At 44.9% G+C, this 15,183-nt stretch overlaps 1 protein-coding gene across 7 annotated transcripts in view; it reads left to right on the forward strand.

Moving 5' to 3' along the window:
* Positions 1-15,183, forward strand: part of FRMD4A (FERM domain containing 4A) — a 353,071-nt gene that overhangs the window by 179,522 nt on the left and 158,366 nt on the right. The window contains exon 1 of one of the 7 annotated variants that reach the window (XM_079304344.1): positions 2,792-3,053. The exons of 5 other annotated variants lie outside the window; for them this stretch is intronic. In XM_079304344.1, coding sequence (XP_079160470.1) covers positions 2,895-3,053 — 159 coding nt within the window. In that variant the 5' untranslated portion in view covers positions 2,792-2,894. Of the gene's footprint in view, positions 1-2,791; positions 3,054-15,183 lie in introns of those variants that run through there. One more of the 7 variants, XM_079304337.1, reaches the window with a different exon arrangement.

A 15,183-nucleotide genomic window follows, 5' to 3' on the forward strand; every position in this document is an offset into this window, starting at 1 on the left:
AACAGTATTTTTTTCTGCCATTCCCTGTAGCAATAACCTCTTCTGACCATTTTGGATAAGAAAAAGCACGTTCTGTGGTGTCTTGCTTGAGAAGAGCTCTTTTGTAGATCCCTTGACTCTAGAGGGGATGGGCTGTCTTTGCCTCCATGGCTGCAATTCCCTTGTGTCCTGCAAGGTGGGTTGAGCAATCTGCACTCAGACAGCTTTTAGCCTCCCAAAAAATGCTGTGTGTCAGGTCAGCAGGAAAACCTCCACAGGAAACCAGACAATCTGCTCTAATCATGAAGGTAAATCTATCCACCAAAATGTTCACTGGGCCTTCTCTAGGCTCAAGTGACTCCTAAGGAGACTGCTCCAGTCTATCAATTAAATAAATACATCGGAGAACTGTTTTCAGAAAGTCTGATTATGTCATCAGCCCAGTGAAAATTCTCCTTCAGAGCTGTCCTCATCTGTTGAGTAATTACCGAGCTGGGACAGGGGCTGAAAATCTCCTTTCAGCCATAAGGAAAGACTTGATGCACATATGGAGCAGCTAATTTTAAAACTGTGGTATATCCTCCATTTCCCCTCCTCTCCTCTTTCCAGAATACCAAAGGGGTTAGGTCACATCCCAGAGCAATCACTTGCTATGGTTTCTTTTCCCCCCTCTGTTTTCCTTTATCAAACACATTTCTTTCTTTTCCTCTCTTGTGTTCCCAGGCAGAGATCTTGAATATCAGGCTACATGTAGCCTGAAGCAAATATTGTCTAGTCAAGTTACATATATATATATATATATATATACACACACACATATATGCATATATATACACACACATATATATGTATACATATGTGTGTGTATATGCATATATATGCATATACACACACACACACACATATATATATAATTCTTTTTATCCAAATGAGGCTTTATAATGGAGATGTTCCTGGTCCCTTGTCTATACTGCTGCTAACAGAAGGAGTGTGTTACAGAGTTTAAAGGCAGGAAAATAACCAAGAGAAGATGAGCAAAGGGAGTTTACAGAAAGGCTGGACACCAAGAAAACAGGCAGGGACAGGGAGAGGAGGAAGGAAAACTGCACTTAGCAGAATGAATAGCTCCTAACAAGTTTAAAGGAAACATTATTACAATTTTATTACCATATTTTATGAAAGTGCAGTGAAAACGAAGTCCTGAAGAAGCAATTAGGCTGAGAACATGAATTTTGCAGCTGTATTTTCCTGGCCCTCCACCTGCCCTGTCAAGGGGCTGACGAGCATCCTTGTGTCGTGACGCCCCGTGTCCTTCAGCCCTCAAAGAACAGATTATGGATGGGGTCATGGGGGACAGACCTTCAGAAAATCAAGCAGATATTAATATTCCTGCTTCTTCCCTATCCAGGGAGTTGAATCATTTTTGGAAATGATGCCTTCTCACCTCTGCTAAACCAGCAGTTTTAGGAGTTCGGTGCGCGCAGGTCTCTGTGATTTCAGCTCAAGCTGTCCTGCCTGCCCCTCTAAAAAGTGCCTCCTAGGCAGTGCCTCCATGGATGCCTTCTCCAGCTGATTCCTAATCCTGTGTCCTTTTTGCACACACTCCTCTGAAGGGAGAGTAAAATGAGTGAAAAATAGCCCTGACAGGCAGCTGTCTCCAAGGGCGCTGGCTTGCACTGTGCCTGTGATAAAAGTACTTCCAACCTCAGTTGCCCCACCTGGTGATTAAATTAGAAGAAGAAGCACTCATTTAATTTAGTTGGAAAATGTCTTGCAACTTAGCTCCATGATTTTGTGGTGATTTAACTGAACTGCAAAATCCTCATCTTGATAATGTATTTTTGCCCTTACTGGACCAGCTCAACTCATCATATTTAGAGTATTGAAGTCTCAACCCAGACAAGCTGCTCCCGTGGGGAAACAGCAGGGAGCTGATCTCTTCTCAGCACTTATTTTAAGAAGGGATGCCAGGAGTGAATCTTTGTACCCATAGACCAGAAAGGGCGTTTTGGCATCCAATTCTTCTGGGACTTCCTCCTGGGCTTATTCAGATGAGACCCAGGCTTAAGAATGTGGCCTCACCAAGGGTTAAAAATATCTTCACATCAGCTCAGTAAGACTGGTATTAAAAGGCCATCAATTTCAAAAATATCACCCCTTGGGTAAAAAAAGTGCTTTGCAGACTGTTACATAATTCTCATGTAAAGATTAAGTTCCCTTCTAAGTTCAAAACATAAAAAGGCTCCAGAAAAGACAGCTGGGTGGGGAAAAAGAGTGGAGTGTGCAATAGTGAGTTAACACACGAAACAAAAGGATGAAATGTTGCATGTGGCAGAGCTGCCTTCTCAGATGTTGTTCTGGAGTGTTTGAAAGAGTTAAGCCCAATAGTGGAATGTCCTGGGAATGCTGGCAGACGGAGAGTGAGCAGCTTTTTTCTTCCCTCTGGATGGAGTCCCAGCACTGAGCATGCAAAGTGATGACTTTGGATCCGAGTTTGCTCCTTGGATCTGCAGCAGAGAGCTGGGAAGTGATGCAGTGTTACCAAGAAGTCCTTTGCAAGGGATGTGCAAATGCCTTCCTAAGTCAGGGGAGGTATTTTTATCTCTTCCTTGCTCATCTTCGGGTGCAGCAGGACTCGCTCTAAGAAGATCCACAGAGGGAGAAACCACATCCTGAGGGGCGTATGCAAAGGGAGAAAGGCACATCCCCAAACAGTTTGTTTTGGCTGCTGGTTTTTGTTGTTCGTTCTGGTTTGGTGGTTTGGTGGTTTTGGTTTTTTTTTTTCCCGTTGCTTTTTGTTCTCCTTCTTTGATGGAAATTTCAGTGCCTCTTTAACCTTGCAGTTCATAAGGCGCCCTGGGATTAGCTGGTTGCCTGTGAGCAGGGAATCTGGGGTGATTCACACAGGAGCTGGCATGGCTGCTGTGCTCTTTGGCTTTGAGGATCTGCTCTACAGCTGGGACAGCCTGGTCTGGAGCCTGACATCCCGGGCTCTGAGGACTTGCCGCTTTGGAAACCTGCGGCTGCTGCAGCTCATGCTGAAGCCATGGTGCATTTCCAGAGACCTTTATCAGGTAGGGTGACAAAACACCAGGCCAGACCCCCAAACCCCAAGGCTGCAGGGGGGAAACCCCCTGGGAGCCACACAGGATCCTGTCCTGCTCCTACCAACCACTCTGGGTCCCAGACGAGCTCTGGGACAGAGGGGATGCTGTGGGAGGGGAGGTGTGGCAGGAGGAACATTTTGGTTTGGAGGATGCTGATGGGGTCTCCCAAGGTGGAGCACAGGTTCAAACTCTACTTCCCACAGAGCAGGGGGGGAATGAGTGAGAGCAAATTAAGGTTCAATTTGCTATATCCCCTTTCCTTGAGATTTATATGCATAAATACCACCTTAGCTTTTGTACATCCTAAGGCTGTCCCTACAGCTGCATAGGAATAATTTATAATCTACCCAGAGGAAAGGATGCCTAAAGGCACCTAATCTGTGGAAAATGGGCATTTGCAGAGGGTTTTAAACTGTAGTAGCACTAATTATCCCTGAGTGACTTGTGCAATGCCTTCTGATTGCTTCATCTTGCAAAGTCCCAGGCATCTGATTGCTTAAAGTTTCTGGTTTGCTTGATGTATGGTTTATGTGGTATAGAGAGCTTTGGGGCTTGGATGACTGGCTTCTCTGTAGAGTTACACTAACTGCTTGCAGCTTGGGGTATAGTGACACAGCTCTAATTAACTGTGTGTGTTTCTGAAACCGATTAAACTGGGTTAAACAAACCGAACATCACAGAAGGAACTAGTGCAGAATGTCACTTTGAAAAGCAACTTATTTCAGTCCATAGGTGAGTCCAGGTTGCAATATAAACCAAACAGCTCATCTGCTTTCTAAATCAGCTTTAGATAACTGAGTCTAGACATTTATTCTGCTGTGGGGACAAGCCCATTACAATATTTATCATCTCCACAGATTTGTCTAATGCCGGACACTGGAGTGACTGATTGGTATGTGCATTTGGAAAATGGATTTTCTGTTACTCCCATTTACTTGGTATTTTGCTTTTCCTGTGCTTTGGAAGTCTCAATGTGTGAAGCCAAGTCATACAGAAGGCAACAGATTAAAAGCCTGTAGAAATTTTGTGTGTTGGTTAGAGGGAGACCAGGGCAGGGCTCTCAGTAATTTCAGCAAACTTTGAACCAGTTTCAAATCATGCTCTGGTTTCAGCAGACTTCAGGAATAGATTTTATGGTATTTGGAGTTCAGCAAGCATGGGCAGCATTTTTATTATAAGTGTTTGTTCCAGAAGACACCCACAGCCAGTAAAACAAACCCATTACCCAGGGCTTGGCTTTGAAGCCCCCTTGAGATGCACCCCTGGGATGGCTCAAGTGAACCCTCCCTGGGCTCTGCTGACTCTTGGCTGGGGTGAGCCCAGAGGTCAGTCTGTGCCTGTGGTCTGGGGCTGCCCCACCCTCTCCATGCAGCTGCTCTTAGGAACCTGAACCTGAAACCAACCAGCTCACATGGGCCTGGGAAAGGGGAGGGGAAAGCAAGAGGGCTCAATGCTGAACCTCATTTTTACCCTCCAGCTCTATAAAATCATCCTCAAAAATCAAGGAGCTGGTTTTGAGGTGTGTCCAAATTCTGATTGCTGATAATGTGTCCCAGCCCATACAACATGCACCAGGGAATGCCACTACCTGTGGACACTCTTCTTTCAGCAGATTTACATTGCTGTGAGCATCGAGCACATCCACAAGTGCACTTTTTCCATTGCAAAATGCACATGCCTTGAGCCATTCCCCATGGCATTATATCGTGGTCCTGGCATGTAGTTCCCCTTTGCCAGAGTCACCAATGAAATGGCACCAGCAAAGTGCCTCCCCACCCAGAAAAACATTAATGCAGCCTGAAAGACACACACAGGTAAGGATGGACTTGAGGAGTTGTTTGTTTCTCAGACAGAATCTGTGAACATCTGCAAAAGCTCAGTAAAACACATCACTTTATTTGTCAATGCCCATGAGCTTGCAATTCTTTGGAGAGGATCTGAAATGTTGGCTCAGGTACCAGGAGAATTGCTGCTGGGTGGAGGTTTGTCAGAAAAGGCATCTCAGAGCTCTTCACTGAGGAGTTCCAGCAGCAGCAGTGTTATTAGCAGCCAGCATGAGCTGATAGCTAACTCCACACTTATGTATATTAATCCTAAAAGCATTTCCTCCAGTAGCCAGCATCGTCCAATTTAAATGCTGGCAGGGTATTTTAATAGAATATTGCTTGGACAGAAAGCCTGACAGTTTAATCACTTCCCAGAGACAGAAATTTCTTCCACTGCTGATTATTTAGATGAGCAAATAAGTTCTTCACTATACTGGTTTTTGTTGTTACTATATATTAATCCCTGTTGCTACTGCACCTTGAGAGCAAAGCAGACCAGTGCAGAAATTCTGCCTGGTACCAGAACCAGAAAAACCCTAAAAAGAAACTTTAAGGAGAAAAATTAATTAACTTTGTAAAATTAAGCCATGCTTTTTCATACTGTGAAAAGTATGTTTTGTTTTTCTTTGAGTTAATCACATCTCAGTGCATCTCTGCCTCTGGTGCCTTTTGCTGAAACAGAGTTGGGGGCAGCAGAGCAGTGTAGCACACAGCCAGGTTCTGGCTGAGCAGCACCCACACTGCTGAGCACACAACACTGGGGAAAGCCCAGCTCCTCCACCAGCCAGGATTATGAGTGCTCAGGTGTGGCTCTGATTTAGATAATTTTTTTGTATCCTTGCCCTAGTCTGTTGTCTCCACCATACAAACATTCCAAAACTCACCAGTTGCCTTCTACTGTCCTATCTACAAAATATATAAAATCTAAGACAACACTGTACAGATTTACTTCCAATACAAGAGGCAATGGGCTCCTGGAAACAAAGCAAGCTCCAGGCATCAATGTAGTCAGTGTGATTTTATTTATGATTTATGATGAGATACTTTACTTTGTTCTCAGAAAATCAGCACCAGTGCTTTAGCAGAGATAGGTGAAATAGCAGTTTTGGGGGGTGCTGGCTGTGGTGGTTAGAGTGGGATGTGAAACACTTCAGTCTTCAATCTGACACAGCAATTGGAAGGCTTGACCTGCTCAAACCGCACTCTGAGCAGCAGTTGTTATAAAATAGGTCAAAACAATCAAAAAATTCCTTCATTCTTGGTGTCCAGGCAGGATTTGTCTCAGGGATGCAGAGTGACTCCATTTTTCACTGTCTGTAAGCAATGCTTTGGTACTCAGGCCATCGAGCAGTACTGAGAGCTAGAGGCTTTTGGTACCCTGAAGGGGACCATCATCTGTCTCACACTGCATCTCTTTCCCAGCAAATAAATCCTCCCCCAAGTCTGCTGTGATTCCCAGGGACACATTTGTCTGCCCAGTGTGAAACAAACCTTTTGCCTTGATCTGTTTTCAGTGGGGGCCAATATTCACCAGTTGCTATATTTTAATTGCAATGAGTGCTTGCTATATTTTAATTGTGTTTTGTAATCCACCATGTGGTTTTCTGACTGCATGATCAGAATTCATTTGAAAAAGGAGATGGACAAATAATAAAGTTCCAGTTGAGGCTCCCAGACAGTCAGTTGTGCAAGATGTCACTGAGCTGTCGGATGTATTTTTACCAATGTCCAGATGTCTGACTGCTCTGACCTACTAAACAAATGGTCCTGTGAACTAACACAGTGCCTGCTTTTGCAGAAATACTCACATTTCAAGAAGTACTGGGGGAGGGCTGGCTTATTATTATGGGATAGACAGTCAGTTCTGCATTTTAACATCCTGAAGATAATTCACTATTTATTTAATCTCCAAATCCATCAACAAATGTTTTAGTTTCCTGGCTATGCCTGTGCAATGTCAAAGAACATTAGGCAGTGCAGGACCTACATCTACAGTAAAAATGTGTTTATGTGTCTTAACTGTTTAAAATCCCACCAACTGCTCCTACAAATTCTGAGGCAGAGCACTGGATGCAGAGCCACCTCTCAAGGATACCACTCACAAACATTTATTTCCTCACTCTCTGTAGACAGTAGTGCTGTGTACTTTTTACACACTGCATCTTATCCACCAAGTGCTTGGAAAGACAGTTAAGTAATTTTACTGCTACAGAATCTGAGGCAAATCAGATGAAATTACTCATTTCAGGTTAAAGGCACAAGTGCAGAATTGTCTGCAGTACCTCACTGCTCCCCAGATGTCCAGTTACAGGCAATGGTGGGATGTAGAATTTTGGGGCTGGGTGCTAATCTAAAATGAAGAAGAGGAAAGGGCTTTTGCTGTGCTGGCAGATATGCAAATTAATGGAATATTCTATATTTTAGCAGAAAGTTTAATTTTGGCTATTAGGAAGAAATTTATGCATATTAGGGTTTAATTCTTTACCATCCCTGGAAGTGTTTGAGGCCAGGCTGGATGGGACCCAGAGCAACCTGGTCTAATGGGAGGGGGGTTGGAACTAGAGGATCTTTGAGCTTCCTTTACACCCAAACCATTCTGTGATTCTACTTTCCAGATCCTATCATTTTCCCTCAGGTGTGCTTCCCACACAATTCACACTGCTAGCCATGGGGTGCTATAACATTTTTTCCCCAGCTGGGCACTGGGAAGTTGACCTGGAGGGTTTTGGGGTTCCTCCTCCACTCACCTGGTGTTTTTCTGGCAGCCTGCTGGGTAGCTCATCACAAAAGGACAGATTGTTTCCACTTCATGGTGGGATCTGAGACAACCCCACAACCCCATGTACTCTGTGAGGAAACATGGTCCTCCTCCTCAGAAAGGAAACAGTTTGGAAATTCCATTCTTGTTTCAGCATCATTCTTCACCCAGCTTGCCTTGAAGACATATCACGTTTAAGCACAATTAAAGATTCAGGAGCAAAAGCAGCATTTTGCACGCCTGCCCTGCTGTTGTAAAAGGCTGTGCAAAGCAATTTTGGGCAGGAGGGAGGAAGGAAAAGGCTGAAATGTTAAACACATCATTTCAGATTGGCAAAATTTCCAGGTTTTGATTTATAGCTTCATCACCAAGTAGATTAATGTGGAATTCAAACACAACCAGCTCTTTGCTTTCCTTCCAGGTCTGACATATTAACATTTCCCATTAATCTAGTCAGCTCCAGCACGATGAAGGCTGAGGAAATGGGGGATTAGGCATGTGGGAGTGTTGGGTGGGCAGGGGAAAAGAGCCAACAAAGTTCACTGCAGCTAACTAACAAAGTAAACTAGAGAGCATGGGACCTTGTTCAGGTCTCAGGTTCTAGCTGAGTTTGAAGGGCTCTTTGCTGATCTCTGCCCTGTTCTCAGAGCATTGTGATGCCCTGGTGCAGCTGGGGCTCAGGAGGATTCAGGCCCTAGGCTTGCAGTCTGCCTAATTTCCCACATTTTTTTTTTTCCCACTATGATTTCTTTTCCCCAGCACTCTCTGCTGATCCAGTCCACAGTCTCTGGAGCTGCCCTGGAGACTTCTCAAACTTTATTGCTACATATTTAAGCATTTATGACTGCATATTTAAGCATTTATGAGATTTGAACTGCTTTCACTTTGGAAAAAAAAATAACAATGAAAACACCCAAACCAACAACAACTAACAAAAATCACACACACCAAAATAAAATTAAATAAAATAATAATAAAAGGGGAAAATAACCATCCACCCAAAGCTGCAGAAAAGGCTAATGAGCCTCAAATGTTTCCAAAGGCAGCTAGGGAAATTTTGGCTTGCAGAATTTCTCACCCCATCTTTATTACAGGCAGAAGCAAAGAGGGTTAGACAGCAAGAGGAAGGGAGAGGAAATGCAAATGCTAAAAATTCTTTTTTGCCAGAAATTATATCCAACAGACAGGCAAAAAAAGAAAAGAGCTTGTGGAGAAACCTCAAGCCATTTCCATTCAAGTTGTCTATGAGAAAACACAAGAAGTGTTCACTAAGTTCCCACCCCCAGGTACTTTTATAGCACACTGTAAAGTCACCTTCAGCATTTGACACAGGCTCCCCCTGCCTTTGTGGGGCTGGGAAGGGCTGGGACAGTCTGGAAGGATCTGTGCCCCTGCCAGAGCCCCTCAGAGCACTGATAGCAGAGGGGCAATCACCCTTTGCTCCTGGACAAACACTGCTCCCCTCCACAGCTTGTGGGGACTCATCTTGTGAGCAGGACAGGAGGCACAAGGCTTTCCTGGAGGCAGAGAAAAGCTCCAGAAGTGTGCTGGGCAGTGGCTGAACCTGAGCCATTAAATCACATCAGGGATTTCTCTGCTGCCTTCCAACAGGGAGCTGCTCCAGACTGGGGCTTGTGCTCACTAATTATTAGCAAACAAACACTCTGGTGTTTTCCATGGGCTGCTAGAAAATGAGGGGGACCTTAAAACAACATTGACCTTCCTATTTGTCTTTACATGAACTTTAGGGGTGGTAGAAGAGTGGTTGAGTCTCATGACTGAGCTTTTTTTGGTTCAATAAATGCATCAGCCTCTTAAAAGAGGAGGTGTATTTGGTGCTGCTTTTCTTCCCTGTGAATTCTTCCAGCCTGACTCCCTGTGAGAAACACTCAACCTCCATCTCCAGTCTGTTCATGAGAGAGGAGTGTGGCTGCCCCCATTTGGAACATGGGAAAAGCCTTAATGGTGTTAAATCCACCCATTAATAAATGGGTTAGGATTGTCAGTGCAGCTTATGGAGGCCACCAGCTTGAGCAGGCACAAGCAATGCTGAATTGTTTCAGGGTGGATGTCAGTCTGTCCCAAAGCTGAGCTCTCTTGAGCTTGGGTGTTCCTGCACCATCTTTTCTTTAGTCTGCAAGGGATAAAAACTGTGCTCTCCATAGGAGCACAAACTGTCTCAGCTGAGACAGTCTCCAGCAGCTCACCCTGCTTATAACAGAAATACATCTTGCAGCAAGGCAAGGGAAATAATTTTTGATCCCCTGGGTTTGCAGAAGCCAGCTCTGAACTGCTTCTTCCTAGGCTTAGCTATTTTCTGCTCAGTGTCTAGAATTATGAGATGGAATGCATCTTGTGTTCCTTTAGTTATGAAAAATTTGGCAATTCATCCATGCTGACTCCTTCCAAGACAGGTGCCTTGTGCAAGTCATTCTCTAGAGGTGCCAAGCCCTTTGTGCAGAGACCAGAAAGAGCTGAGACTGCCAAACCCAGCTGCTTGCTTTAGTATTAAACACCCACAGTCATGTGATCTACAGCTCAGTCATGTTGTTCTGATTAAATATATGTCATCCAAGGCCTGGGTGGAAGATTCTGGAAGCCTACAGGAAGGTCAGCAATTGTCAGGTCAGTGCCCAGCAGCCCTGCTGGAGTCATCAGACTTCAGCTGCTGGAGTTAACACAGCATGCTCTTTACTGGGACAGGCCCCCAGGAACCTGCTTTAGGTGAAGAGCTTGGCTTCCCCAGAGACACATTTGTGAACACTTCAATCCTCTAAAGTAATTGAAAACAGCAGGGAGTTCTGCCTGCAGCCTTTTTGTTTGGCTCAACCCCTTCTCCCTCTTGAACACACAGCTCAGAGGAGCCCAGAGCAGGTCCAGTCCCACCAGGCTTCCCCGTGTCTCTTCTCCTGCATGAGAGAAGATGATCATGGAAACCAAGGCTTCTTCCTTCACTCTTTGCAACCTGCCTTTGAGACCCACCAAAGTCCTTGTGCAATGGATGCCATTCCCTCCAGGTGTTCTCCTGGAGCAAAGGTGGAGCTGGCTGGTGCCACTGAGCCAATCCTGCCCTGTCTGTGTTTGCAGCTGCACCCAAGATGCTGCCACGAATCAGAAACTCTTCACACCCAACCAACAGCATCCAGTTGTTTAGAGACCAACAGGAGCTCTTGGGAGCTTTGGAGGGAAAACAGGACAAATTAGGCACTCCAAAGATGACTCTTTTGTGATAGCAAAAAAAGAACAGAACAAAGGCTCTGAATGCCATCCAAGTGTAAGTACCAGAAGGCACTGAAGTTGAGGGATGGCTTGCCTCTCCTTTGTTCCCTCTGTCCCTTCCAGATTGGCCTGAAGAGGATAAACCCTCAAAGGTGCACCTTTGACACCTTAAAGTGGCTACAGACAACATTTGCACATTAATTACTTCTTAAGCTTAAATCTAAAGTTTAAATTTCTGGTGTCCACTCCTTTTGATTCATCTGTAAGACTCTTCATTTAAATTTCCTATGCAGTGCATGTGTTCAAGTGAGCTCACAGCAGTTGAGGGTTGTTGTTTTCTTAAATATGAATCTTATGAGCCCAAGCTGGAGGGAAATTGTTATGGGATTTCAAACTCTGCTTTTTTTCCTTCCTCTCCTTTCAGCTCAGGAGGCACCTTTTTTTTTAAACCATGTGAGTCCACTGAGACTCCAAAACAGCTGACAAAGCCTAGCTTCAGGCCAGTCCTATCCCCTGCTCCTGGAGCAGAGCTCTGCATGGCAGCCAGTGCTAAGTCCCAACTAGAGAAAGTTATCCAAGGTCAAATTCCTCCATGCTCTGAACTTCCATCTACCCCCCCAATGGGGATTAATGTCTGTCCAGCACCTGGCAGGAGTCACCCCATGTCTGCAGCATTGCATAACTGTGTGCAATTACTCACCAATTTCACTGATCACTCTGCTGCTGAGCACTGGGACTTGAGGGGTTCTCATAAAGCTCCAGGAGGGCAGGAATGGGAGGTTACAGTCATTGCAAACCTGCTTTGCTCCACTTCCATGAGGCCTGAACCTTCTGTGTTCAGGGACTTAACACATTTGTGCAGTCACTTCCATGCCTGGGAATAGGCAGCTCATGATGAAGAGAGACCTGATTGAGGGCTGGGACTCTTTATGTTGCTGTAAGTTGCTGTACTTGGGTTGACCTCTGCTTTTTCTTCTTTTTTTAAAAAGTTTTTTTTTAAATACTCTTTAGAGCACCACAGCCACGGGAGCCCAGAGTCAGGCAGGTCCCCATGTGCCCAGCCACAGCTGAGACAACAGCTCTGAGCATCATCAGGGCTGCAGGCTGAGCTGGGCTTTGCAAAACCTCAGCTGATCAATCAGGGGTTTTTCAAAACCAGACTGCAAATGAGGAACTGTTTGTGCCAGACAAATTATATCAGAGCAGCCACTGGGATGAGGAGGTAGTGAAGGAGGAAGGGGAATAAGCAGCACAGGAGTTGGGTAATTTCTAATTAAAGTGAGAATAGAGCCAGTGTTCATCTCTGAAGAGGTTCTGGGAAGTTCACTGCATCGCATATTCTCAGGCATTCGTCATCTGAAGTGTCTTTTAATTGCCACTATTATATCATATCACAAACATTCTTGTAATTTTTCAGTCATAACCTCCTACAAAGGGATTCTTTCATTCAAGCCATTTTCATGGAAATCTTTTCCTCTTGGATCCCAGTCCTGCAACACACTCAGACCAGGAATCTGGAAGTGGAACTTTTTTTTCTTCTTCTTTTCTAAACACAAGTTGTTGCTTTGCAGACATGTTTCAGTAATGGACTGTGTCCCAGTTTCAACTTCTTTCCTCTTCATCTCACAATAATCAGCTCTTAACAGCTCTCCTTCCTCTTATGGTAAAAGTTGAAATGTAAATAATCAGGATGTCCTAAGTGTCAGGAGCCAGCTGAGTCCTGCTAGCCTAGACCCTGGGTCTCCAACACCAGGCTGCTTTAAACATTTGGCTCAGCCAACAGACTGTATTTATAATGTAAACTCCCCTTGTCAGCTCCTAACTCCTGGCTCCAGCTTTATAAAATTTAACATTTCTGGGGGCTGTATTTTCCCACCACTTAGTCAAGAGCTGAATTTTTTCCTCTCAGAAAATACACTTATGTGTCAAAGGCCAACAACCAAAAAAATATCAGTAGTTTTTTCAGCCTAAATATAGCACAGAACTGAGATCCCAAATTCCTGTGAAAGAGCCAGTGTAAACAGCCATCGTCTGTGCAACCTGGGAGGGGGCTGCAGGGGCTTTTTCTTTATGTTATTGTACACCCCAGGGCTGGATGTCCTGGCATGGGTGAGGAGCCCTCTGTGCAGGGACATCCTGACCAAAATCCTTCCCTTCTGTGGCCTTCATTATCCAGCCTCAGCAAATGGCTCCAGAGTCACCCCAGCCCAGAGATGTGTCCTTGCACTGACTTACACCCACAGGTCATAAGGGGTTGATGTGACAGCCCCAGGTTCCAGTGCTGCCCTTGGCTTTGCCAAGGAGTTGCATTTCAAGGATAAGCTATGAGGATGATCCCCCTGTGAACACAAAGCCAGCCAGAAGGAATAAAGCCTTGGCCCTCTGTTGGGTGCTGGTGATCAATGCTGGCTCCAAGAAATAATTCACTGCCATCCCAAGTAGGGAAATGTATAACAGCAAAACTAATCACATACTTTCCCACGGATGGTTTAACAAGCACAAACTCTTTCCTCTGATTCATCTCATCTTAAAGTTCATACATAAAGCAAGAAGTTCATACATACAGTCTTTCCTACCAATAGCTGTGAGTGACCAGGAAAGATTAATCCATTTGCCCTGCAGAGACCTAGGATGGCCCAGGACCATCTACCACCCACTTCATCTTCAGCCTAGGCCAGTGCCTCTCATTTATTAATGCACATGGATAATGTCTTAACCATTAGCTGTGGATGGGAAAGACATGATAGCCATTAGAGCTTCCCCTCCCTCTTGCATCAGACTTGGGAGGGTTGGAATTAACTGAAACCTGGCCAAGGGAAGTGCAGCAGGGAATATGTGTGCATGGTGTTGAAATGGTTTGTGAATGCTCCAGGGTGGGCAGAGCTAAGTTCTGTCAAAGCTGATAACGCTGCTTTACCACATCCCTTTTCATTTCACTAACCCAACTCTCAGTGGATCTCATTATCCTGGAATTCATTCAAGAGTCCCCATCTCCTCTAACAGGGCTCCAGACACCTTGCAGGTCTCCAGAGATTAATTGATATTAATACAGAGTAGTCGTAAGTTTTCTCAGTGGGGCATTTGCTCCATGTCTCACAAGTTTGTTGTGTTTTAGGGATGAGTTTATTTGGATGGCTTCTTGGGATTTTCTCCAAAAGCTTTTTCAAAGGAAAGGTCTTCTCCAAATCTTTCTACTCACATGCATCTTTTCATGGGATGTGCCTTGCTCTTTCATTCTCAGCCACTATTTGCTTTGGTGCAGCCAGGCTGCTGTCTGAGTAGCAGGTATGGGACTAGGGCAGGGTGACAAAGCCAAAGGGATGACAAGCCTGTGGTCTTGGAAATCTGCAGTGCCCTTGAAACACCACATATCTGCCCTCTTATGGATTCACTCAGACCTGCTTCCCCTTCCATCTGCTGTTTCTCCTCTTGCTTTCCAGTACTTTTTGTTCTGCCTGTTCTTGCTGGGAGTTGCACCCGATCTCCTGTTCATAAGCAAATTAAAGTGCTTGCAGGTGACACTGCTCCTAACCTCCTCTGAGACAAAACCCAAATGCCACTCAGGATGCCAAGTGCTGCTTCACAAGCCCATGGTGCACCCCAGGAGTGAGAGCAGCTGGGTGAGCTGAGCATTATAGTGCAGCAGCTGTGGAGCATGGGGACAATATTTGAAGAAGACTCCTGTTAGCCATCACTGAACTCATTTTGATCACCCATCAATATGCTCATCCTTTTATTTCTAAATACCCAGAAAGTCTTCATGGAAAAATGAAACACACTCAGAAAAAATACTCCAAAAGGATTTTGCTGGGCCATTTGGCAGTTTGGGAAATCTGCAGAATCACTAACATTTAACAGTTTCCATAGCTATAAAAATAAAGGGAGTTTTAAATTAGTACTGTAAGAGCCATGTGGAATCTGGAGTCAGACTGGGACAAAGCTGGATCTCAAATCAGTTGTTCTCATTCTATTCTGGATTGGGGAGGTTTTTTGGGGGGTAGCTAAATGCTGGGAAATGCTGAACAAGCTGTTTCATTTTTGAAGGAAAGACATGAATAGCAATTTAATTTGAAAGAAGAAATTTGCCTTGCATTGTCCCAGCCTGAGACAAGGACCCTGGGCTCTGCACCCAGCTTTGCCAAGGGCACTGTAGCATCTTGGGATCTTGCAAGACCTTTATGCCTGTGTGTCTGTGCTTCCTCCTCCCTTGTTTGGAATTGCTTTGGGACAATCTGAGTTTACAAAAATGCTCTTGACAGGAGACTTCAGCCAAGCTATGAAGGCTGCACTGTGC

Source organism: Erithacus rubecula, assembly GCF_903797595.1.
Source record: "Erithacus rubecula genome assembly, chromosome: 4".
NCBI lineage: Eukaryota > Metazoa > Chordata > Aves > Passeriformes > Muscicapidae > Erithacus > Erithacus rubecula.